General features: G+C 36.7%; 1 protein-coding gene across 8 annotated transcripts in view; it reads right to left on the bottom strand.

The window, feature by feature from the left end:
- The window catches only part of PSPC1 (paraspeckle component 1), a 60,417-nt gene that overhangs the window by 2,746 nt on the left and 30,166 nt on the right, over positions 1-27,505 (bottom strand). The window contains exons 8-11 of one of the 8 annotated variants that reach the window (XR_005628563.1): positions 25,676-25,845; positions 4,026-4,130; positions 1,212-1,319; positions 607-889 (exon numbers count right to left, since the gene is read on the bottom strand). Coding sequence is in view for 2 of the 8 variants with exons in the window: in XM_039718480.1 (XP_039574414.1) it covers positions 22,455-22,640; positions 25,676-25,845 (356 nt within the window). In the remaining 6 variants the exon portion in view is untranslated. Of the gene's footprint in view, positions 1-606; positions 890-1,211; positions 1,320-4,025; positions 4,131-6,958; positions 7,213-7,233; positions 7,938-16,965; positions 22,641-25,675; positions 25,846-27,505 lie in introns of those variants that run through there. The other 7 variants (XR_005628564.1, XR_005628567.1, XR_005628568.1 and 4 more) reach the window with 7 other exon arrangements.

Raw genomic sequence — 27,505 nt, 5'->3', positions numbered from 1 at the left:
AAAAAAATAAACATCCTGTTACTCATTTAATTTGAAACAGTTTTAGAATAGTTGTAGAAATTTGATGAAAACCCTCGTGGTATTTTACAGGCCAGTGTTCAAATCACATCACATAAAATTAATATTTCTTCCTTCATGTTTTTTCATCTTTTTATTGAGCTACATTAAGACAGCAGGCATTTGTAGCATAACTCCCTACTCAACAACACAGACAACTTACTCCCCTCTGATTAGCAAGCATTTCCTTCCAGTTCTTTTCAGCTGTCACTGGCTCATACCATATTTCTCTTGTTTTCATATTCTTCTAAACTACTGCAGCATAAACAATGCACATTACTGCTTTTTCTTTAAACCCTACCACTCTCCTATTTTTTGTCATATATTGTAGGGCTTGAACATTTTTTCTTACTTTTTAAAAGGCTTTTTTTAAAGTCCAACAGCAATCAGTTAAACCAAGGAGCAGTCATTTAATGTATCATTTACTCTTATTATTCTTGTAGAACATACAAACTTTAATCCTTTTAGTTACACCCATTTCCCTTAACACTGCTGTTTCTAGAAGGAAAATCTGCTGGAGTGCAGTCTAGATGAAAAGGGCATCAGTACCTCAGTTACACATCAAAGTAGGCCAACATCAGCTTTACTATGAAATGCTGGACTGGCACCACCTTCTGTGCCAGAGGCTGAAGACAGTAACAGCACACAAGCTGTAACTGGTCTACTCAAGTAGGAAGAGGACTTGGAGCTCACAAGCAGATGTATTCACATTCTTCTCATGTCTTTTCCGAGCTGAGGTATTGGTGGGGGACACACCACCTCCAGGCTGGGTTCTATTTTGTCATTTCAAACAGCCCTTTTCCCTCAGGTCTCACAGGTCCATCCAGCTTGTCTGCAAGCACAGAGAAAACAGCTTAACTGAGAATGATCAGTTTGTCCTACCTTCAGCCATGTGTGACAGATTTAGTTACTCTTTTATTAGATAACAGCATTATTTGTTTGCCCGAGAGCACTGAGAGCTACAAGAAAACAAAACAAACAAACAAAAACCAACAACAACAAAAAAAAAAACACAGGAAAAAACAAAGGGAAAAAAAAAACCAAACAACCATTCATGCATCAAGCACAAATAGAATACTAACAAACTGAAATCTGAGTACAAATTGTACCATTACAGGAGTTTTTAGCAAGTGACAACACGATTATATTCTCACCCTCATGGTCCCTGTAAGTCCAAGGTGTAGAGCAGCATTTTGCATGTCATGACAATGTAACAGCTTCAGTTCTGAGGGTGGGCAGCCACCAGCAGCTTCCCTTGAAACCTAATGCATTCAGTGGAGAGGAACATTTCCAAGAAGTTAGTATGATTCAGGCTGAGGAGTTACAAGAGACACTTGAGTGATATCTTCCTTGCAAGTGTGCTGTTTGTCATCAAAGTAGAGCACTTAAGAGTAAAATGGCTAATAACAGAGCAACACATCAGCAAATATAGTTGGATAAAGAGCTGAGAAATGCCAGCAATTTTTCAGACAGCCCTGCTTCAGCTGAGGCAGCTGGATCTCCCTCTGTTCAGGAAGCCCAGGAGCAGGCAGCCTGGCACAATACTCAACACAAATTCCTTAGGCCATTATACTTGGTCAGCCAGATTCACAGTCTGAGGTCCACACACAGGAATGGGGGAAGAGGAAGAAAGGTTCTTATCACTTCATTGAGACAAGGAGTTGTTATTTAGCCAGTAAAAGGAACACTTGTATCTCCAAGGAACCTTGACCACCCCTTTTTCCCTTCACAGGAAGGAAACTGTAAACTGACAGAAAAATTCTGAGATGCCTGGGAAATCTGCCAAACACTGAGCCATTTGGGAACCTCTTGTACACAGCAGCACTATCATATGTAGTGACAAGCAAGACTGAATTCCAGTGGCTACATGGTCAATACAAAATGTCCTCTGGATTAAAGAAAAAAAATTTGAATCAAACTCAAAAAATTAGGCATTTTCTGTTTTACTACTACTGTTCTGACAAAGAGCTTTAGCTGTTTGTCTTTTTTAGATTTTGTGAGCAAATGCTTGTAACTTGCTTATTTCAGTAGTCTGGTTTAATATTGCAAATTGCTGTGTGATAATTTTTATACTGTGATTTTACTAAAACTACAAAATAATGGGACTCCTTAGTTAAGGGCAAAAGCAGAACCACAAAAAAAGGTGTGCAACAACTTTCCCACCTCGTCAGCGCCCCTTCCAGTGCTAAGAACATGACAGGGTCCAGGTTAGGTAACACAAACTGGACAAGTCACACGTGCTGAGCTTGATGGGATGCTCCCATGAGCGCTGAAGGAGCTGGCTGCTGGCCTTGCAAAGTCACTCGGCATTGCTGACAGAGTGTGGCAACTAGGAGAGCTGTGCAAGGACCAGGGGAAAGCAAAAGTCACTCAATCTTCAAGAATGGCAAGAAAGAGGACCCGGAGAACTACAAGCCCACGGAAGGTGATGGAACAACTACTCCAAAAAAACCCATTTGCAGACCAAGAAGGGCAAGAAGGTAAGTGGCAGCAGTCAGCATGGATTTACAACTAGGTCATTTGCAAATTCTTAAGGATCCCAGCTGGAGAGCCTCTGGTGAGGTGACAGTTCAGTGGACATGGGGAGAGCAGTGGGTATTGTCTGCCTTGGCTTAGGTAATCTTTTGACACTGCCATAGTATCTCCAGTTATCATTTTGATCCTGTCATGATACTGACAGACTACTGATAGGCTCAGTGACCATGAGGGGGACTAAAAACCAGCTGAAGGCACCAGCTTAGAAGGTTGTCAGTGACATGAACTCCTCTTGGACTTGAGTGAATAGCAGAGTATCCCTGTACTGAGGCAGTCCTTTGCAGGATGTTAATTTCTGCCCTGGTTGATAGGAAACATGTCCTCAGCAAGTCTGCAGGTGACACAAAGCTGAGAGGAGTGGCTGCTAAGGCCATAGTGTCATGCCACCATCCCATGATCCCTCAACAGGCTGGAGAAATGGGCTTACAGTATCTCATGAAATTCAACAGAAGGAAATGCCAAATCCTGCACCTGGGGAGAAACAGACACCAGGACAGGCTGGAGGCCAGGTGGCTGGAGTGCCCCTTTGCAGGTAGGGACATGGTGGCCCTAGTGAACACCAAGCCAAAGAGCCACCTGGAGCAAAGAGCGCAACCTGACCACAAAGGCATCCACATGGCATCCTGGAAAGATGCCAACACGTGGAGAGAGATGATCATCTGGTCTGAACCCCTGCCATAGACAGGGACACCTTTTACATGTGATTACAAAACAGATAAATTGTTCTGGTCCTTTATATTTCTAGTTCTCTTATTTACTTTTAATACAGCTACAGAGACAGCTCTGAGTCCTTTTGCTAAGCCAAACAAACACAGAGGAATTAACACAAGTTTCTCTTGCTTTACCAGTAGAACTTGCAGATCTTGGTCAAATTCACCAGTGTTTAAATTTACTTTTAAAAAATAACTGGTATTTTGGAACTACCAGAACTATCAAACTTAGCTGCATAGAACCCCCTTTAAAACCTTGCTGTCAGGCCCATTGAGATGCTGTCCACAGTCAGGGCAGATGGCACTACACACCTGTGTGGCCCAGGCTTCCCAGAGTGCATGGACACCTCCTTCCAGACCACAGCCCTCTGATTAATGCCAAAGACTTCAGAATCAGTAACTCCTGTGTTGGTTGTACAAACAATCAGGAGTCTGAATGCAATGTATCAGTAACAACCAGCAGCTCAGACATGGCATCATATTAACATGGCACTATGGGGTTTGGATGGCTGGCCAGAGCTTGAACTGACTGCTAGAGGCTGTGTGCATATGCTTAAAGTCCTTTAAAAACATAACACATGGCAGGAATTATGCCAGGAATTACATTATCTGAAATCAAATATTAGTTGAAGTGTAGAAGCACAACTACATCAAATCACAAATCTGAACAAAAAGTTCTGATTCCAGTAACTGCTGGATAAAGCCATATACCTTAATACGTACCTTGTACTAAAACCTGGTTTAGGATTCCCTTTTGTCTGTATAAGGTAGCAGAAGGATTCTGCACAAGCCAGTCTTCATCTGCATTTTTAAGATTTTAATAGTAACCTAAAAAAATAAAGAGACAGTAAATAACTGACATTTCAAGCAAAAGGGAAAACACAATAGCTTCTCATTTCAAAAACCCATTATATCTGAAGTAATAAACCATAACAAAACTTCCAATTACCAGAAAAAAATCCATTTATTCTCTACTCATTCTTACCACTTAGTTCTTTCTCCACAGATTTTATTTCAATTTTTACTACCTCAGTAGTTAAACAACAGCTGTTGCAAGAACATTAACAAGTTCCTAGATTTTCATATTTTTGCTTGGAGTAGATTAACTGCAGTTCTTCTCCAAAGAGCCCCAGGACATTTCCCTTTGGAGGTTTTCTAAAACATATGTATTTCACGTGACAGAAGACATTCTAGGCCTGCCAAGGCACGTGGTGAAAGTGGCATTTCATCCTTCTAATATTAGTGTCACTAAAATGATTGGGATCCCTGCACACAACACTGAGTCATTAGTGACACTTGAGAACTAACAGCTCTCACTGCATTCTCCTCCTCTTTCTGCAGCGTGTAGTTGTACAGCCATTATTAATTAGGGGCAAAGTTATCTATCAAAATAATATACCTGAACTGCACTGGAGTAAAAAACCATCTCACAACAGAACTGCATAATGCATCATTAAAATACAGTGTAATACTTCCAGCATTAGAAATTGATGCAAAAGTTTAGGACTTCAGTAATTTTATGACTTCTGCAATCGATTGGCTTGTATTTGCAGTAAGTGGTATCCACCTTCACAGTGTCTTCTCATAGAGTACACATGCAGAACAATATCCAAAGTGTTTAAAATTCAACAGCTCCATGCCCCAGCCATTCAGGCTTCCAAAGAGCTCTCACCTGTAGACACATTCCCTCCTCCCAGAATTAAAATCGCCTCTCTTCCATAAATGCCTCTGACTTCAAGTAAGATGTGAGCACTGCAATGTTTGACAGGCTTGGCATAATCCCTTATTCAGGGATACACAGAAACGTGTTGCAGAACCTGAGAGCTCTAATGAAATATCTAGGGAGAAGACTGCCTGGAAAGGTCCTCATTACAACAGCACAAAGGGGTGCAGAACTCCCCATACTCTCAAGTAAAGACTTGTTAAAATTATTCTCCAGCATCTTGAGGTCTTCTTTTGATGACCATACAACTTAGCACACCCTGCAATTTATCACAGAAAGAATTCCTTTGGAAAGCCACACACAGGTTGCACCTTTCAGACTAGCTTCACTTTAGGAGCAGTCCCAAAAGGCAACTCAAGAAGTGACATATGTGTAAATTACAACACACAACCACAAACGTTTACAATAAAGGTAACATTTACCTTATCAGACACAGCTGAAAACAGGCTGAGGCTTGCAGCTCAGAATAAATACCATTTAAAGTTGGCATGATTTAATGTCTGAGTCCTATTAAATCAATTCTCCCATTTGGGTACTTTTTATGTCCCCTCCCATGCCATGGTGAAGCTTGCTGTCTATCATATTTCAGAAGTTCAGCGATCTATTCTGTAGCAGACATTCAGCAAGATAGATACTTTCTTCCTAAAGAACAAATGACAGAGCACAGCCCACTAACCCTTTCTAACGGTGTTGATACTACAATCATTTAGCAAGTGAAATGCACTAATAGCTACAGTGATGAACAGTCAGTCATAGGGAGCTGGCTGGAACTGTCATCTGGACAAGTGTTAGTATCCTGAGACATTACCTCAACATGGTGCAATTAATGTAGCTACTGATAGGTATGCACCCATCTAACAGGAAGGCTAAAATTACCAACTGCACTATTTTCAGTCTGTGTTTTATTATTAAAAACTCCAATAATTACTTTCTCCCTTTCCCCACCCATCAAGAAAGCTAAAGCATCAAGGCCTAACACAGTCTCTCCAGTTTCTCTAACTGACATTGATTATTACTTTCTCTTTCTTGGCCACCCAGATTTACTGAAGAGAAAGCAGTGAGCCATATTCTTGGCAACGAGTAGATATTAGTGACATAGTTGTAGCCAAATAAATATCACCTATTTTTGATTACAGGCTCTAAAACCACCTAGTAAGACTGCTGGGAGTGTTAAAATGTCTATAGTTTCCACTAGGAATGTGCCTCTGCACGATTTATTCACAATTTTCCATCTTCTAAGATCATTCCAACCTCTCTACCCTATATAAACCTATATAAACTCTACTGTTTATGATTGGCAGTAATTACTTTGTTAGGGCTGAATGCATCCAAGCAGCCGGTGATGAAAAAAGTGATTTCTAAGAGTGAGCTGGAACACAAGAGAAAGTTATTTTCAAAGTAAGAGACTGAAGTTTCATTCATATGATAAAGCTCTTCTTTAAATTAAAGCTCAAAGCAGTATGGTAAGGAAAATGAATCTGAACTAGTCTAAAAGGCTAAGAGCATGATAAACATGCCTGTTCTGGAGAGAAGAGAGGCATCACACACAAACAGAGTGGTACTGTGCATAAACTGTGCCATTATGAAGGAAAATTGAATCCCAACTCCTAAAGTGCACCTATCTCGAGTAACACATCCTCAGCTTAGCAGAGGCTGGCTGTGCGGGACGAGCTCCAGGCTGCCGGCGCCAATTCAGAGCAGGAACAGCTGTGACACTACAACACCCAAGGACACTGCACATTTACCTGGCACACACACAAATTCGTGGCAGCTTCGCTGGCTTGACTGACAGAAAAGGTTTTGTGGTTTGGTTCAGGTTTTTTTTTGGTTTTCATTTTTTTAATTAATAGGATTTTTGGTGGGCTGCTGTAACAAAGAGTAACAAACCCCCCCTAAGTTTCCCCCTTTATTTTAGGTCTACTTTAAAAATTACCTAGCAACACACAAGAGCAGCACAGGTAAATTTTGACTTCCACTGAAGTGACCACATGGCATTTTACACCAGCAGGCACAGGTATGATTTTGAGAGTAGCAGAACCACTATCCAGCACACAGAAAGAAGAACTCCAATGCCGAGCTGTTCTCAGGAAAACACACAATCCCTTGTGGCCACTTATTTGGGGTTTCCAAAGGGAACCCGAGATGATCCGCAGAGCTGTGTTCATGTTTGCATATGTTCAGGCTTACCTATCAAAAGGTAACAGATAACAATGTTGGCTGCTGACATACTAACAGAAGATACAGTGCTAGACATTCTTAAATGGTAAGGCAATCTTATCCTCCCCATTCTTCTCTTAGTTTTAACTAGTCTGGCCAAACCTGCTCATCTTTATTATGAGTAGTCCCTGATGAGGACAATAAAACTATTAGACTAAAGCAATTGTTACCTGGCATCATTGCATAGCTGCCAGGGATTATAGGAAACAAACTGCAACACAATTTTTCCAAATCTTGTGTTTGTCAAATTCTCTTAATAAGTGCAGAGAAGGAGGAGCGAGCAAGCAAGCATTTAAGGGGAAAAAATTTACCAAATTAGAGCTAAAAGAAAAAAATTAAGTTCCTAGAAACAAAAAGGAAAATACTACTTGAGCTAAGCCAACAAGGCATTCAATTCCCTTTGCAAGTTCATTAAAAATATTTACATCCATTTCACAACTTTCAAGTTACAAGGTGTAGGGTACCTGAAGTTAGCATCTTACAAAGAATGAGGAATGTGAATGCAGTAATATTCCTCTTCTGGGATCAGAGTTCAAAAAAGAACAAATGGTGGCATTACTAGTGGCCAGGCAATGAACACATGCCAGTGACAATCTGTGATCAAGGGACATTTGTTTCTGTTTTGCTTGGATTGCAGATCTTCACCATATAGAAATTAGATGATTTCTTCAGTATTTAGGGAATGATGAGCATGTCTGAAAGCATTTAAACAGAAGACACAGAAGTTTTCATCTGTACAGCTTCAGCAAGGTCTGAATTCAAAGATACTATAATTTGTAAACACTGTGTAAAATTAATAAAATTGTTCATTTGCAAGCCATTACATTCCTAGATGCAAGACACAATAGCATCAAGTGAGGTTTATACACACACATATATATATATGTATATACACACACATTATATTTTTTGCAAAATTTCGTGCATTGAGACAGTAGTCCAAGTCATTACCATAATCCTGTATGAAACAGCAACTAAATAATGTATTTTTTAATACAGCCCCTCCTCTCTATGACACTCCCATTTCAAGGTGAGAAACCTGCAGCACCAGAACAGCTGGCTCATCACTGATTTTCATAATTACCCATTTTACAAATGTTGTCATTGAAGCAACAGAAACATCTTTCAATGTTTAGATTTTTACTTTCAATGACTGTGTTCATACTGAGCAACTTGGAAAAATGTCCAAGTAATGGTGTTATTTTCTCCATTCAGAACTCACATGACAGGTTACACAGATGTGAAGTCCTGAGCGTTTTGTGATACTTTATCATGAACATCTAAAAAGTACAAAACTGTTGAAGGAACAAGAGAATAACCTTTAACCCTCATCATTTCTTTCACCTAGAAATAATGATGTATAGATGTGACTTCACAAAGAAAACTTAAGAAACCTGACAGATGAAAAGCATCTGAAAATGCTGCACTTGGCACTGGAAGCTACAGTTAAAATTTCACTAGATAGTTCTGCCAGGTTCTGGAAACTCTGAGGTCACCTATCAGAGAAACAGATTTAGAGAAGTCTGCTGTAAACAAGATATCATTAAACCAGTACAGCTAGCATGGAGTTAAGTAGGATCAGTACAGCTCTACTACTTTAACATGTCAGGATAGCATTGTGCTACATACAATGCAAACAAATATAAACTTATGCAAGGAGTTAAGAGAACCACTAAGATTTTAGAGATGTTTAAATAGGCATACTTCTATTAAGACTCATTTTTTATTTAAAAAATACTTAAAATTGTTTTAAAGTAGCTAAAATGTGCATATGCAAAGCCTAAGAGACTTTCTCATATCTACTCTTAGGAGTTCTCTCATATCTTAGTTTTAAGATTACAGAAAATCAGCATAAGCTTTGTACTACATAAAAATTCTTATATATAATAGTAATGACCTCACTAGTTTGACAACATTTTCTATCTTCCAAAACCTAAGGGGGAATCTAGTTTCACACAAAACTTCCTATACTGTTCATAGTTCAATTTTCTCTAATTTAAAAAAAAACCCCAAACAACAGTATTCCTAAGGAATTGTGAAACTCACTAACACACAGCTTCTGAAGTGTTTGCAATTCTGCTTTACAGAACTTCACACAATGCTTCCCATTCCCTCCTGTAAGGTTCCTTACCTGTCATTTTTGCAGCAGGTGCCAAGTTAGGCCAGTGTCCTAACCTCCTCTTCCAAAATAATGACAGCAGAACTGATTATCTTTGTGGGGCTAAAATCTCTGAAGCCGTAAGACTGTGCTGGGGGAAGGGCAGGGCAAGACGTGGTCACACAGTCTTTATTAACAACAACTCTTTCACTCCAAGAGCTTTCATCTTTGGCATGCTTCATTTGAAAACATAAATTTAACAATACTACCCAGTACATACATCTACATTGAAATGAAACCTAGTAAGGAAGGATTCAAATATCTAAGCATGTAATAGAGTTTCACTGTTAATTTATTCATATAAAGTCTAATAATTTCAGGTTTTGCTTAGATGACAGAATCTTAGACATGTTAATGTCAGAAGGGATCTCAAGAGATCATCTGGTCCAACTCCTCGGCTCAGGCAGGGCCACCTAGAGCCAGGGCCCAGGACTACATCCAGATGGCTTGTGGCATCTCCAAGAATGGAGATGGGCAGCTTGTGCCAGTGTTTGTTCACCCCTCACAGTAAAAATGTTTCCTGATACTCAGAAATAACCCCCTGTGTTTCTGTGTGTACCCATTACCTCTGGTCTTATCAAAAGATCTGTGATTCTTTGTGCAATTAAGTAGTTTCGTTCCTGCACTAACTCTACTGCATGACAACTTCCATCACAGATTACTCTATAACAAATGCAGAATATCAGCTTCTGGCTTCCACCATAAAAAACCATATTTGGTAGAAAACAGAAAATCTTACAGTAGATTTGAAATACACAGGAAATGGAATCTGTATTTCAAGACAAAGACAACAAACAGCATTAATAAACTGCAGGTTATCCTGTAAATACCCCATGTTGGTATACTGACATAGACTTACCTGTTTCTGAAAAAACCCACAAAGCAATGTTGAATAAAGGAACCATTTCTCTATTTGCTACTCTCTGCCTGGCAAGCTGGGACTCAAACTTGGCACTTTGTCCTTTCCTTGCACAACTGGACATATTGCTGATGCTGCACTATCAGGATTTATTTCAGCTTTGTAGTACCATGGAATGCTGTAAATTCTATGTGCAGCATTCCTTATTTTAGTAGAAGTCACTACTACCTGCAAGATAAAAGCTATTCTTCCCACCCAAAGTGAAATAGCTTTCTAAGTTCATATCAAACACTTTTTAAAAGTTTTAAGTTCAGCTGTCATACATAGAGCAAAGCGAACACTTACTGACTTGTGACAAAGAGGACTGAAAAGCACTATATTAGAAATAATTTCAAGTCTGAATAACAGATCAGGCATCTTAGTGAGTGTTAGGAATACTATTAACCATTCCGCCATATATCCCCCAGAAAGTCACTCCAGCTGGTTACCATTTCCTCCAACTGAGAGCAAAATCCAGGCCTCAATGATGACACTCCTTTGCACAGGACTAGGCCAAGACCACAGTGTGAGAAGTGAGGAACTCCCTTTTGATATCATTTTATATACAAAGGCTGTAACTTGGCATCATATTCAAAACTAAATATTTTTAATCAAAGAGACTGATTGCTGGTACTGTTTTTCATCATAGCTCATTCAGACTTCAAGATGCAAGCTTGCACTATAATTCTCACATTAAAAATACTAATTTACAAACAAGATATCAAAATTGTCTTGGGTGCCAAGTTTGTAAATATCAACACATTAATGAGAAAATGGTTACACACAGACTAAAATACACAGACTAAAACGCAAAAGCTGTTACTTCAGTTACCTGTTTGTGACTTTCGATGTACACAAGTAAAAAACATCCATTCTAATACACTACAAACATTACTTGCAACGTCTTGAAAAAGAAACTCCACCTAAGCAAGCAGCAGCTACTCCAAAGAAGTCTGCATTTCAAACTGAAGTTCTGCATCCTGATGCATCCATTTCTTTGAAAGATTAACAGAACATGTACTTGTTATCAGATTCTTTCACGCTACTTGTTACAGACCACCTTCAAAGCAGTTTACTCTCCTATTCTGCTCAATATTGTTCTGGTCTTCTCATAACTTTACTTCAATCTTATTGAACAACTTTTACACTTACTTTCATTCTGGACTCTGCAAAATCTTGTATCTGATCAGCACCCGACTGATAAGTATGCCCTGACAGGTTATATTTGCCTAAAGTTTGAAGGACTCTAATTTACATCAGCTGTGAAAGCTAAAATAAATGCAGATGTCCAAACAGTTTAAAGATGAACCTCAGAAAATGGAGTTAGAACAAAATCCAAGTATCTTTATTACAAACTTAGGGAATTAGAACAAAATCCAAAAGATTAATTTTCTGTAACACACCTGGAATTATTAAAGTAATTTGTCTCATTGACAGTACAAATGTAACTAGTTTGTATTTTCTGTATTTTCTTAAGTGTCTACTCAAACTTGCCCTGATCAATACCTCATTGAAAACACAACTTTCATTAATGAAAAGCAATATTTGGAAGTACACTCTAATGACTGAACAGGTATAAACTAAGCTGACTACAGCTGATAGGAGCAAATGCTGATTTAAGCACCCCATGATGTTACCACTCTCAACCACAACAGTGGTGGTTGTCATTACCTGAGAGAATTTGCTAAGGAGAAAGACAACTTTGAAAAGCATCTGCGCAGCCATAAATGAACTTCATTAACTGGGGCACATGAAGCAACTGCTGAAACAACCAAAGGCACTACCATATTACAAGTCCTGGGAAGGCTGTGACAATCATGCAGTTGTACATACACCAACTCAGCAGACGAACTTACCTAAGATGCTGACTCTTCAGCCATTCAGCTTTATCACTGTGGCAAGATAACTATGTTCTTCATAAACTTAAATCCTGATAATCCTATTCTTGGTTTGTCACAATTAAGGTAAAGATAATATTTTCCTGCCGTAAGAGCAGGACCAGATTTGGCAGCACCTGTTTCTAAGCAGGAGCTCTCTAAAATTGTGACAGAAGTCCTCTGCTGGGAGCACTGGTACTTAAGTTACACATATTTGAACTTCAGTCCTTTTCCAGGAAATTGTGTCCTGTATATTTAGCGTTTCCCTGCATGCCATTAATTTCCCCTCTATTCCTTTAAGGTTATGTAGTCAAGAAGTAAAGATAGAAGAAAATACACCTAACTCCCCAATAACATTACTCTTCTTAACTTAATAAAGCACAGGCTTTCAGAATTACTTTTTAAAATTAAAACATGTATTTTATTTGAATGTTTACACTGAATTAGTTTTGTTTATAGCAGAACTCTGAAACAACACTTAAGAATTTTAGATGAAGTTTGTAAGAGTCATATTTGGGGTTTTTAATTCTATGGTAGTTCCCAAATTATTAAAAGCTGTAAAGTGAAAGATGAGATAAAGCCACCTATTCCTGCTCTTCCACAATAGTATCTCCCACATCTGTAAATCCATGAAGAGAATTTATCTACTTTTAATTTTCTGTATTAGTATTTGCACATATCTGTGAGTTCAGAAAGAGTAACTATCTATTAAGTTCTCATGTATTCTGTCACTTCATTATTGCGTAATTACACAAAAGAGAAATGGTGAAATGAAATTAATCCAGAACAAAAATTTTTGCCCCCCCTTAGAAAGACACAAATCCTTTATAAAGGCACAACAGGTTAAGAACACATACATGATATATACTAACAAAACACATATGAAGAGGTATGTAACAACTTGTCAAATCATAAAAGCAACTGGTTTTTACTGCGCATCTGACATATTTCTCTTGCTTTAAACCATTTCCATCAAGTTTAGTGTTAGAACCCCCAAATAAAGTTTCATACCGCTCCTATCTTCCACATCATCAGGAAAACATAAAGCCTTTTACAACAAAAGAAAACCTAGAGTAAAGAAAAGGAAACAAAATCCTAAAAGGAATGGATTATGATAACCAGAGCAGGCCGATGACAAGTACCAAATATCAAAAATTTGGCCTGATCCTACAGTCAGTATGTCACTTTACATCCTCACATCACTTCTAAAGCTTGGCAGAAGCTTGCACAATTTTCAATATAATTGGAGTGTAAGGTTAGAGTTAAGACACCATGTCCTCAGTGTCTAACCAGTAAATGGTTTAGAGCTCAAATAAGACCCCTAGTGAAATAGTTTTCCCACGATCTTTAAAGATACATCATTTGGCTTCCTTCACACTGGACAGTTTTAAATATACAAGACAGTTTAAAAAAAACAGTAGATTTTTAAGCAATCATATAAAGAAGATTCTACAATACCAGTTTTCCCACGCAGGGAAACCAAGCAACATCCAAATAATCAATCCTTTACCCTCTTCCATATATATCTAGGTGAAAACTTTTAAACCAGTATTTCTGTGATTACCACAGCAATAAAGGAGAAATGCAAGTTCAGCATCAAGGTTCTTGGCACCGAGTTTTAAGACATTGTTATGCTCAGTATGCATCAGCTCTTATCCAACCAGGCTTGAAGGCACAGCAACACATCACCAGTAAATACCAACACTTGAACTACCCTATTTCTGATATTTATACTACATGCCATGATCTTCAGCAAAGCAAATGTGCCAAAACGAACCAATTCTATTTTTACAATTTAGCAATGAACTCAAAACTGGATGAAATATGATAAATGATATTTCTTTTTAAATCTTTGTAACAAATGGGCACAATGTAAAGAGTAAAAAATGCATGCCCAAGACCATAATGGAACAAAAAACAGGAGTAGGATTGCTTCACAAATCTGTGCTTCCTCCACCCCCACCGCACCCCCAGGGGACTGGTTAATTCAGTATTTAAGAAGTATAAAACTCAAACAAATTATTCTTCCTTATGTTTAATACAACTTGGGGAGTTAAGAGTACTATTCAGAGCAAGCACTGAGACATTTGTGTTTAATTTACTGTCTTGTAAACATGCTTAGGATTAAAACCAGGCAGAAATTAAACGTTTTGTTTTAACCTTGAATAATGATCCTTAAGTGTGCTGTAAGCAGGAAAAAGTCTAGAATAATCATGAAGAAAGTATACCATGTGATTTTATTCTCCTGAGTCTGCTGTCATTTTAGAAACAGTAAGAAGCATCCAGGACGTCCACTTACTTTCCTAATAACCACTTTTTCATTTCTTGCTACTTTTCCCCCACATAAAGTAGAAAAAGTGGAGAAACATCCAGAACATCCAGAGTAAACAGAAGTCAGAAAACAAGCTTATCAATGAAAAACCCTCCTAAACAAATTATATAATACTAAACAAATGCTCTGGTACTCCCCATCTATAGACAGTTCTATTCATCAGTGTGAATAATATATGAAACTACACAAGTGTGATGCAGGAAAAATGTCAAACATGGATTAAGTGGTATTACAAAAACTAAACCAAGTATAACATGGCAATAATAAACTGACACATAGCCTAAAATAATTTTAGATGTACAGCCATCCCTGCTGCCAAGTTGACAATTTTCACTTTTAAACCAGCAATTCAACAGATGACAATTCTTACATACATTTTCTTTAAAACTCTTGAACATTCAGTTTTTGAATTGCAGTAATTGCACTCCTCACACACCAAGGCAAAAACTTTTATTTTTATGATTTGGTACAGCTCTGGTTCTGAAAATGTCAGATGTGGAACTGGTACTGGTACAATGCTAAGTTCTACAAACACAATGTTCCACACTGAAACAAAACTGAAGATGAATTATTATTCCATTTTTACAGGTGTGTCTCCTGGGAAAAGCTTTTTATTTGAAGTTGATTATAACTGCAGCTGTGGCTTACCTTTCACATGCTCTCTCCCTTAAAAGCAGAACGTTATATAGAGAACAACACAGTGCTATCATGTCAAAGGATGAAGAACGTTAGCATTTTAAAAGACCATTTTTCCCATCTTTGTAATGGCAGTTTTTATATTTTCTTCCAAGAAAAAGTACATGTGAATAGTCTTCCTTCTTTTTAAAGCAACTGTGTATATCATCTCTGTTGGAGAAATCATGGAGAACACTATTTTCCATTTTTTTTACTGGCTTGCATGTAACCTTCTTGGTAACTGCAGAAAGTGAACAGACAGATCAAGCTCACATAAAATTTGGCTCAGCATTTTAGTGGACATTTTTTCCTTCACAGCTCGAAACGCATGCCCTCTTGGCCCAACTATCATCAAGAATGTAACCACAACCACGTTATTCAGACACCTAAAGCCCTCAACACACTCTTTTTGTTCTAAAACAAATTTCTTCCAAACTCACTTAATGAGAACATTTATTGACCTACTTTCTGTGTCTGCAGCACAAATAACCCTATGTATGCACAAGTATGAAGAGTCTTGCTCTATTGCCCCTTCTTGCCCTTCTTTCCTTCCGCAATGAAATGAGCAGAACCGATAATTCTCACTGAGTCTCCTTTACCTGCCTTTACCTGGGTCTCCTGCTCACTGCCTGGGGACACAGAGGGAGCAGGACCAAGCAGCAAGGAGAGCAAAAGGCTTTTCATAATCAGCAGCAAAGCATCGACTGGATTATTTTAAATATGCACACAAATATTTCAAATTCCCATTAGCATACAAATATTTAAAACATTTGTAAGCAGCCTGGAAGATCAATTCAGCTGGCAGTTCAAAGACTGCATTCTATACTACTGCAATAGCTGGTTTATGCACTGTTTTTTCATGCAATTTTACACTATATATATGTCAATATAAAAACACTGACAACTCAGTAACAATAAATTAATTTAGTAGAATAAATCCTTTTATAACAAATAGTAATAGAACTTTTTCTTTAAAAATAGCAACACTTGAAAATTACCAGAACATCAAGTGCTAACAGGCAAAAAAATTACAGAAAACTGTTTTGTTCCTTACATCTTTTTATATTTATTTTCTTTTCCACCTTGCTTAAGTATATGGGGTTATTTAAAGTGGGAAAACACATTTTGCTTGGGGTTGAGTTGTACACTGAGGTATTCAGGGTTTGGGGATTTCTTTGGGAGAGGTATTTTGTTTTGTCGGGTATTTTTTTCTTTCTTTCTTTATCTTTAACTGATAATAAAATTAGTTTCCCTGTCACATAAAAAAGTTAATTACAGTGAATTAGGGCAAAAATATTAATGAAAATACCTTAATCCCATCCCATCACTACTAATAGATATGCACTATTTCATTTTCCTTTACCATGGTCTTCTGTCTGGCGTTTCTCTATGATGCACTCAGGTTTAAGACTGGATTCTCACTGGCTTGATGAGAGGCTAACAACCTTAAAATCAGCTGTTACATACTTACATGGTGTGTGTACACTGTATACAGTGGCTGTATTCAGCCACAAAATGAAGTCCTACACATCAACTTCATAAAAACAACACAGAAGAGACATATCCAACTGCAGTGATCCCACCCTACAACCCAAGAATTTAAAAATATTTTTAAAACATTAATTCATTTTGGTTTTTCTGCTATTCTTTGGCCATCTGCACAAAACTAAATTCAGTTAAAAAAATCCAAGACATGAATGTAACTGATATTTCCACCTCTTCTATCAAAAATTAATTGGTTTGTGGTTTTCATGTAGAACAAGACTTAAAAATTATTTCTGTGAATCTGCTGTAGATATAAAATTAAACCACACTTTTCTCACTTTTATTACATTACTTTATTCCCTCTCTCCCATTTTATTTTTCAATTTACATACAGGACCCTCCACACTTATTCCTGTTCAAGGATCTATGCAGTTTTTACTTAAAGTCAAGAACAGTATCTTTATTCTCACTGCCATTCTTTCAAGTCAAGCACTTAACGTCCCGCATACAATTAGCATGTAAATTCAATCAAATTATACAGCTATGCTTTACTCTACAGAAATCGAGACATAAAAGCACACTAGTAAATCTAGGAACAATGGAAGCTCTAGACAAATCATTCACCCAGACAAATGGAAAAACTTTATCCACATGTGTATGTAGTAACACAATCCAGTTCCTTTTGAATCCCATACCTCTTATTATCAGCATTTTATTCTCCACCCAAGGGACCACATACAAATCACTTGAATTTTTACCCATGTTTACAAAGTTTTTTTTCTTTCAATGTGATTTGTGTGTATAATAATCTTTACATTAGAGCAGAAGGTTTTTTTAATAGTTTTACCTGTAAGCATGCTGTGCTTATCTCTGAATGGTTTTCCAAATAGCTCCTTCAATTAGGAAAAAAGGGCTGCTGTTCCAACCAGAAGAAACTTCTCACACTGCTTTTAAAAATCAGGCTGAGGTCATTAATAAGGATGCCTCCAAATTTCACTTATATTAACTTTCAGAGTATCTTAAGGAAGTTCAAGATGGAAAAGACCTATTAAAATCTATCCCACTGAATATGAACACATTGAGAATTTGTTTCCATGCATTTAAAAACATTAAAAGTACTGTTTTCATGAAAATTTCATGTTCAGTTTATTTATTCTACAACTAACATTTTAGACAATTTTATAACTAGCTTCAGTATTTTATGGATTACTGTGAAAACACACCTGAAATGCCTACAGCTAAGACTTTTAAAATACTTAATGGGGAAGCACCCAAAACTATCATAAAAACACACTAAACTGGTGAGATTGCTAAAACTACTTTACAGTATATTTGTAAAGGTAACAAAAGGCAACATAAAAACACCGGAATGGGAAAAATTATATCTGACATTGGGTATTCCAAATTTTTAGTCAATCCTTTTATTGTTACTAAGTTTTTGCATTTCAGTAAGTGAATTTTTAAGAAAGCAAATGCTTTCAGGTTACTACAGTTCAACATTTGCCACCAAATGAGCACTGAATAGTCAATAATCTTAAGTAGTAATGTCTAACCTCTGCATTTCTCATAGGACATACTGACTCCTTACCACGGATGAGTCTGGAAAGTTTGAACTGATATTCCCTCATGACAGGAGTGAGCTAACAGCCCATGGAAAGAACCAAACTCCAAGATGAGCATCTTAATAACAGCACAGTGCCCATATTAATAATTTTAAGGCTCCTGAGAAGACAATTAGATTGCATTGGAAGTATGTGCTCTCTGAAGTCTCCCACTCCTGGCCACAAGCACAAGGTAAGAAAAGATGCTGCGTGCAGACTCTAAAACTACCAGTGGATATGCAACACTGAAAGTCTCAGGAGTGGCATTTAGAACCCCTTCACATCTGTGGTCCAACATAAACTGACTCTAGCTGCTACCCTGCATTCTGTGCTAGTTTAGTAGTTCGATTATGCTTTAGCTTGACTTAGGAAAGGAAAAATCATGATCCAACTTCTTATAAAAAATAGATAAATTAGGAAGTATACAAAAATTTGTTTCTGCAACCTACTTAAGTAAAATGAACTTCATGCCACCAGAGCACACCAGATAATTGCTGAACATCTCACCTCCATTCTCCCTTCGAAAAGGCCTACAGGGTTTTGGTGTTCATTTGAGAATCTACCTTTAGATTGGTTATTTCAGCATTTTTGAGCCAAGTTATCTCAAGGTAGATTGCAACTGTTTAGCAAGACACAGTTCATAACTGTCACTGTTTGTGTTTAGTACCCTTCAAAGTATTTGTAATTACAAATAACTATCTGAAATCAAGAGTGGAAAAGAGGGAAATTAATTTGGTGAATGTGGCAGCATACTTTATATCAGAATGCTCCTCAAAGAATGCATACTATAAAATCCTACTGGCTTATGTTAAAATTAAATTAATTATTTAGTTCATACTGTCTCCTTGCCATCTATTTGAAATTTTATTCTAGTAAGAATCTCCAGCTTATTATATCTTTATGTACAACTGCATTAAAAAAATATGACCAACAAATAAAACAACTGCATGTCAGGAATTTTCTTTCTAGGTAATCCACAGTAGTTCGTGATTCTCTTAGGAAATTAATACAGTAAAGTACATTAGGATTGCCACGAAGTTTCCCAAGATATCAATGTGCTTTATCTAATGAACACATTGGTCAGAACAGTGTATAACTTAAATGGAATAGTAAAGCTTTGTTATCTTTAAGTACCAAAATTGTATCTCACTGGAAAATTAGGTAGTTTAGGAATATGAAACTTCAGGAATAATGTAAAAGCTCAGTAAGTACATTATAAAAGTAAGTGCACTGTAGTTGGCAGATTCACATGTATCCCAAGCCTGCATACAGCAGAGTGTCAGGAATTCACTGTACTTTCCAGTCAAACAGTGCAAATGTAGTTAAAAACTTGAGTACCTGTGTACACAGAAAAAATAAACTGCTCCACCAGATGCGGATCAAAAAAAATTAATCACTTTAGCAGAAGGGCAAAACCTTCATGCAAAAACACTGGTTGGCCACATCTACACATTTTTAAGAAACAATTTGGGCCCACTCCTTTTTCAATAAAAATAGGTGCTTATTGTATAGCCAGGATCAGTTACTACCACATTTGGCTAAATGAGAAGCACTGCCTTTAGAGTTAAGCTAAGCAGCCCAAAGAAAACTTTAAAGAGCTGAACATGGCAGCATGTCATCAGTTATAAAAGGCAATCTTCATTAACTCCTTACAATCTGCCCAAAAATACACTTCAGTATTTTTTTTTTTAGGGCTTGTTTCACAGACATTTAAAAACAGTTTAAATTATTTTCTGCAGTAAGGACAGCTTACTGGTACCATGCAGCAGAGCCATCTAAGTCAGGTTTACAGGAAGAGCAGGTCACAACTGTGGAATGACAATCACTAATGTTAAATAAGATCTACAATAACTTTCAAATACATGTATACCTCCACTTGCTACCAAAACCACAGTGCAACAAACATGCACTTAAAATAGCATGAAGCTGGCACAGAAACTATGAACGACTTCTGTAGATTCCGTATATTTAATGTTCTTCTGAAACATACTCAGATATTATAAGGAGGAGGGTTTACATAGCTAAGCAAATATACAGGAGCTAGCTAAAAGGCCTGAACAACACAGACTTCTCCTTTAAAGAAAATTAACCAACCTTTTGAATCCAGTTTAATTAGTACTTAAACATGTTCACTGTACAGGTTTACAGTTGAGAACACCAACACACACCAATACTTCCTCAATCCCCCAAAAAAAGTCACGTACAATGGCAGAAAATATTAGAAAAAAAGTAATCTCATATTTAGACCTAGATACCTAGATGTAAACTGCATTTTCAACTGCATAAAGGACACTAGAGCAGAGAGCCTAACTAGTTGCCACATGCAAGCACTAGTTTATAGCAGTGAAAAAACAGTTATTTTCCCAGATCTTGTGGTTTAGGACCAGGAAAACCATTTGCAGTTTGGTCAAGGTTTACTTTAAGAATGAGTGCTATAATGTGATACATATTACCAAGGGGAAAGAGTATTCCAGACTAAAGGTAACTCAGTACTGTATTACAAAGTGCGGCATGTGTTAAGTCAAGCAAAAATGGCAGCATTAAAGACAATCTAAAGGAAAATGCTTAGCAGGTACAGATGTCACAAGTGAGGACCTACATACTAAGTTGCACTAAGGTAACTCCTGAATTGTATGAAAATGGTATCTTAAGCCATATAACATGGGCAATTTAAGTAACAGTGTATTTCCAAAATGCCAGCAATATTGCTTGTCTTGTTAATGTCAAAATTGAATCCACCAAACCAATCACTGCCACATGAACAAGTAACACACAAGCCCTCTCTGCTGTTCGCATTCCATGCTGAGCTATGTATACACCATCTGGGTGTTATTAGGGCACCAGGTTATTTCAGTTTTTAACAAATATAGCATCACAATTCATGCAGATAAAATTTAGTTATGTTTACCTCTGAAAACGTACATCAACTAATAAAAAAGAACACTATTATTTTACAACTATTTTGCACAAGAAAGAGTAATAGTAACTAACCAATATCCCTACTTACTTGCCTTTACAGGAATAGAACCAATAGGTCTTTTCCATCATCTTCCAAGACTGACAAAACAAAATCATAATAAGCTTCCTAATAGCTTTACTACCAGTTTTATCTTCAAACTCAATCAGCAAATCTAGCCTGAGTTGTGCTGTAAATGGGATTTTCCAAATTCCTTGTTCTGTAAAACCTTTTTGAAGAATACTCATGTGCAATCCTTCCAAATGCGTATTACTGAACTATAAGTGAACACTTCTTTTCGCTGGAAAACATGTATTTGCTTCCTAATTAAACAGTTACTCATTGATAACAGACATGTTTTTATTCAAACCAACCACTAGGGAAAATGTATACTTATTAATAATCATGTGCAAACACAGAGGAAAGCTTTCAACCGGCGTGCAGAAATTTCTCCTTCCTTGCAATGGGAGATACTTTAACCATCAGCAGAACACACAGATGTCACAACCAATTTTCTTCTCTATAAATATGGTTGAGGTAAATTCACTCATACTGTAATGAATAAAGCATACATAGAGATTCCTTTCCAAAGTTGTTTTTTTTCCCTCCCCAAGTTAAACTTTCTAGTAATTTGTCTGACAGATAACCTCTGTTGATAAGCCTACCGTGACTAAGTTTGCAATGGTGGATTGAGATGCAAGGACACAGCATCTTTGAGAACACTTTGTATAAAATTTTATGCTCCTTTAAAGTCAAAACAAAAGCAGTTGTGTTTTAAGTTTTTCATAGTATGTACTGCACCATGCAGTTCAGCTAAACACTATTAAGAATGGAACTCTCTTGATACATAGTAGAAACTATGTAAAAATGAAAATGATGCCACTTAAAATAAAGCATAAAATTATTCTTACTCAGTATTAGTAATAACATTCCCAAAATCCTTTCCAGTGATTTTTGTTTTATTGTAATCAGATAACTGCACGTTTTACAGCATAGTCACACATTGCATTTTTCTAGAATCACAAACACATTGCCTTACATAATGATCCGCATCGTTTCTGCTCTATACTACAAAGCCTATGACTGAATACAAAAAAAGTTTTACAAAAGAAACTGTTTTAAAGGCTACAATAACAATAGAACCGTTTCCAGATAACAGCTAAAATTATAAAGGCATATCACTGTATAATTTTACTGGAATTTCTAAAACAGTAAGGAATGAATTAAGGTTTAATATCTGCGACGCTTGTTAGGTCCTTCAAAGTTGCCCCCTGGGTTTCCTCTACCAAAGCCACCAGGTCCACCACTCACGGCACCTACACCACTCATTGGCGGCTGAGGAGCTTCAGAGCCCGTTCTACTAACCAGAGGTGAACCCATCTGGGATGGGCCTCCTTGAGGGAATCTCTCATTATGCTAGCACAAGTCCATTTGGAACATGCCAAATGTGAGTTACAACAAAAACCACAAGTGATGTTGTCATGGAGTTCAGCAGATAGTCCAGCAGAATCAGGATCACACATAGAAGGAAGAAAGGAGCAATTCAATTAGTTATTATGGAAAAAGAGCTGGAAATTAAAGAGTGCTAATGTTATGCTCCAACTTTGTAAATTAAAAATTAAAAACAATATTTAAGACCGACTGTGGTGCTGAATGTAACTTCATCCTTACAGGCACATCTGAAGCAATACATATTCTCTATGTAACAGAGGAGACAGCAAACAGTTTTTTATCTGAGCCCTACTGTGCCTTACATACCAACTACAAAGATTCTCCCTTAAATAAATAAGACAGAAAAACATTGTTAAACTAGGAGGGGAGGAAATCAGCTTTTGTACTTCTAGACCCTGCACTTATTCTTTTAATAGCCTTAAGACTTCTATACCCACATACATATGGATATTTCAAGTCCATGTTACCTGGAGTTAGCCTTCTGTATGGCACTTAAGAGATATTTGTTAAGGCTTTTAAAATTCTGAAATTTTGTCCAAACAAAACTACATTAGTGACAAAGCGCGTAATTTTGGATTATTCTTAGTTTATTAAAAACCCTGTATGTAACTAACGCTAATTCTGAAATATTAGTGTAAGATAAAAATCCAATTAATATTCCATATTTACTTTACTTGGCTCTATGCTTAATATTAATAAGGGTATATATCTTGATACAGATTTATTCGCTTAATTTCTAAGTAAAAAAGCATCCATCTGAGCACTTACAGTTCAGTATTTAAGTCTTTAAAAATAGAACCCCACATGGAGAAATTTAAACTCAAACTATTAAAAGCATAGATACATGGATGTGGAAATAACTCATCATTCACCAGTTAAGGACAGTTATGCTTTCAGAAGAAATTCCTTCTGTACAGAGACCTACATCAACTCCCCAGGTATTCAGAGTTCAATAAGGACATTTAAGACCAGCACTTTATTCACATGCCTGAATCAGAAATGAATTCTTCTGAAAGCCTAACTCCAGTAACAGTAGTAGAGCTCAGCAGCTCTGGAATCTGCTAATTCATATATATATATATATGCATACATAACTAAAACCCCAGCATTTTATCTACCTAGATAAAAGTACATGCAACCTAGATCACGGCTGTATATACGTGCATTATTTCAAGTGTAACATTGTGTATGAGAATGGTTACTTCAATACCTGCATAAAGATCTACTACTGAGCTAAAGCACCTTTAAATCTGTAGCACTGGGTAAAAACCATTTTAAAATTGTCTTAATGCATGCCAGCTTGTTAGCAATGGATATGAATTTCAACAAGTAAGTTAACAGATACTCCTGATTCCTTTTACGTTATTTGATTTTTGGACAAAAAGTCAACTCCTCTTTCCAGTAAGGATCCCTCTTCCCAGCTAACAAGAAACCTGATGTAATTAACTACCTACATTAGTAAGTGAGGGAAGCTACTTTTAAAATGTTACATTTAAAGACAAATAAAAAGGGAGATTGCTACAACTTTCCTTTCAAGGCTTCAGACAAACATCCAATTAAAAACATTAAATTTGTAATTTATAAAGCATATTCATTGTTGCCCTCAGTGGGAAATAACTATTACAGTGTTTTACTAGATAGCCCTCAAAGGATCTTTAAGTGTCTTTCTAACAATGGCAATAATACAATAAGGCTATGCCTTTCTGTCCTTCAGAAGCATGCATAAGAAAATGAAAGGAAGAAGAATTTCTTTAAACATGCATTTTGAAGTGTCAGTATATTTCCTACATTTCCATGCCTGGAATGACTTTTTGTAGAAAAACAACAGTTTAAGTTAGATACTGTGATTTATGATACTACATTTTTTCCACACACCTCTTTTTCAGTGCCTACATAATCACAAGAGATAGTTCTCAAGGTGACCAGTAACATAGTGGTCTCCAGCAAAAGCATTTCCAAATCCAGTATTTTGCGAATAGCATCCTCTTCACTTTGTGAGAAATGACACAACTGATAAAATGAGCTGGCTCCTATGATGTGAAATAAGATCCTCTCCTTTTTATTTGGTAAAGACCAGACCCACAATGTATTTTGTGCAAAATCGAAATCTCATTTTCTTCTGTGGAATAAAGGATTTTGTTCCAACTTCATTATACAGATTGCTCAATCACAGAGAGGTACTGTTGAGAAGGTATATCTAAAAAAACACAGCTACAAAATGCTTCTGTGTTCCAATAAAACTGTAACAGAATAACAATACTACGTATTCCTTTATATCACACCATCACTAATCTAGTATCAGAACAGTACTGAAAAATATGTAAAAGTCAGATTTCAAATTATATAGTTGTTTCTCTACATAAGACATTACAGTTAGGAAAAGTGACTGGCTATGAGAATAAAGCAAGAATGGCTAGTGCTTTAACTGCATCCCAATGGCCTATCTGCTCTTGATTAAAAATCCCAGGCATATAAAAGACATTCCTATTATCCAAGGCGATTGGGCAATATAATTTCTCCTGGATTGATATAACAGTTATCAACAGCTGTTGGCTACTGATTTTCTAAGTGGCACAATTACTGTCAATCTCATGCGTTTAACAGTGTTAGAGAAGAAATACAAAGAACACTAAAGTCTCTTTAAAAAATTAAATAGTTTACACAAAGATATCTTCACACTTGGCACCCTCCAACATTTAACTGTTCATCAAAAACCCCAACAAGCTAATTCACAGAATTTTGTTTTACTAAAGAAAAGAACAGCAGAAGTCTAAACTTAAGAGATTTTTGTTCCTAAGGGAAGTATGGTTTTCAAAGTAATATTAAAAATATTTCTCTTTCCCGTTGTAAATTATTTGCATGAAAAGGTTTTATCAATTACTTTTAACAGATCCAAAACATGTAACAAATTCTTAATCAGCGTGAAAATACCTTTGGTAAGAAAAATAGGCCATGAGACATGACAGCTATTCAAAGGAATTAAATTTGTGATACATTACCACTGTTCCATTATCTGGCATCATTGGTGTTCCCATATTTGCAGCTCCTTCTGGTCCCATGGAAGGACCAGGACCCATTGCAGGGCCAGGTAAAGTTCCTCTGTTGTTCATATTCATACCCATCATTGGAGGAGGGCCTTGGTTACCAGCAGGTGCTGGGCTAAACGCATCTATGCAAAACAATCTATACTTAGAGCTGTCCTATCTTAGTTTTACAAAAACAAACAAACAATTTACAATATTTAAAAAGCCAAATGTACGAGACTTCAAATACTTGGATAAAAATATATTCTTTGAGACTGTACATTTATCTCAATCATCTGCTTTTAAACAGATTTTATATCATCTCTATTATTCTGCATTACATAATTTGCCTCACGTATTTGAAAATCTCAACCTTTACAGCTAAATACAGCTGTACAGTTTTTGTGCAGGAACCAAAACGTTCATATTGCATTTATATGGAGTATGCACACCACAAATTTGCAAAAATCTCAAGTGATTTTACAAATACTGGCAGCTATAAGGCAACTTGGCTCTTTAGGGATCTTAACAGAGGAAATGTACATTTGCAAGTCTTCTCCCAATAGTATGTTAATTGATATAGTGTACAATAGATTAGTCTAAGGTCTAATAGCAATAACAGAGATAGTACTCAACTTCACAGTAAATTATGTGAAACATGGAATAAATAAAATCTTATGTTTAGTTGTAATTTTTTACAGTATAAGTACCTGAAAAATAAATAGTTTTGTTAGAACTTCAAATGACAGAACAATCTCCTCCAAAAGTCTGAAGCAAAAAGGTAGATGAAAATCTTGAAAACATATTCTGAGGAGATCATTTAACTGTAATATTACACTAAGAAGTATCACTCTGCCAGTACTCACTAACATACTGAACACGTAGGTATAAATATCTTCATTGTATTTTCATGTGTTGCTATAAGAAAACAGTCTGATAATCTGCCTCACACCTTATGAAATATCAGCTTCAAGGCTGGTGGTGATGCATTCCTCCCATTCCCCAAAAAAATCCATCCTCTTCAGCCCAAAGTATGCATCCAAAATTTGATAATGGAAGAAAGCATACCTTTGGCATTTAGTGTATACTTTAAGTATACATTTTCATAATATAAAGAAATCTGATATGTTGCTAAACTAATAAGCCTGTTGTTCATATCTTAAAAATAAACCCTCTCACTTCTCACCACAACTGCACTTTTTTAATAATGAATCTATAAATACACATCATTCAAAAGAGGCCACTTCACACAGATACAGTACTGCGACTATCTACAGGCGTGCACAATTGCATCTCTATTTGCCTTGAGAACACCATGTCAAAGCAGCCAGTGAAACCATGGCATTCAAGATATTGCTCCTAAAATCGAAGACCTGGGTTTGATCATTAAGCCAATCACAAACTCCTTAGCAAACAGAATGCATGCTACACAGTGGCACATGAGAAGTGCTAAACAAGTTGACTACAAGTGAGAGAAATCCTGTAATTTTGAAAATCAGAAGTCTTTGAGCTTAGTAATGAAATAACTCCTAGACCTCTCCTTATAACATTTAAGTCAAAGCAAAGGTACCCTTATGTTGGATGCTTCTTACCTATCCATACATATGGTCAGCTCATGCAGCAGGTAAAAGACTGGGCTACAATTCAAGAAAATTACAGTAGCACATGCTCTAAAATGTTTTTTTTCCTGTCATCCATTCAGTTAGATACAGAAAGAAGTCTAGACTGCCAATATAAGGAGAAACTTTATTCTCAGAGGCTAGAGGCACTCTGCAGGACTATCATGATGGTAACAGCACTTAGTGC

The sequence above is a fragment of the Passer montanus genome, unplaced genomic scaffold (assembly GCF_014805655.1).
Source record: "Passer montanus isolate IOZ18808 unplaced genomic scaffold, ASM1480565v1 scaffold4, whole genome shotgun sequence".
In the NCBI taxonomy this organism is placed as follows: Eukaryota; Metazoa; Chordata; class Aves; order Passeriformes; family Passeridae; genus Passer; species Passer montanus.
Note: the sequence above shows the minus strand (reverse complement) of the source record. Positions and strands in the feature narration are given on the sequence as shown.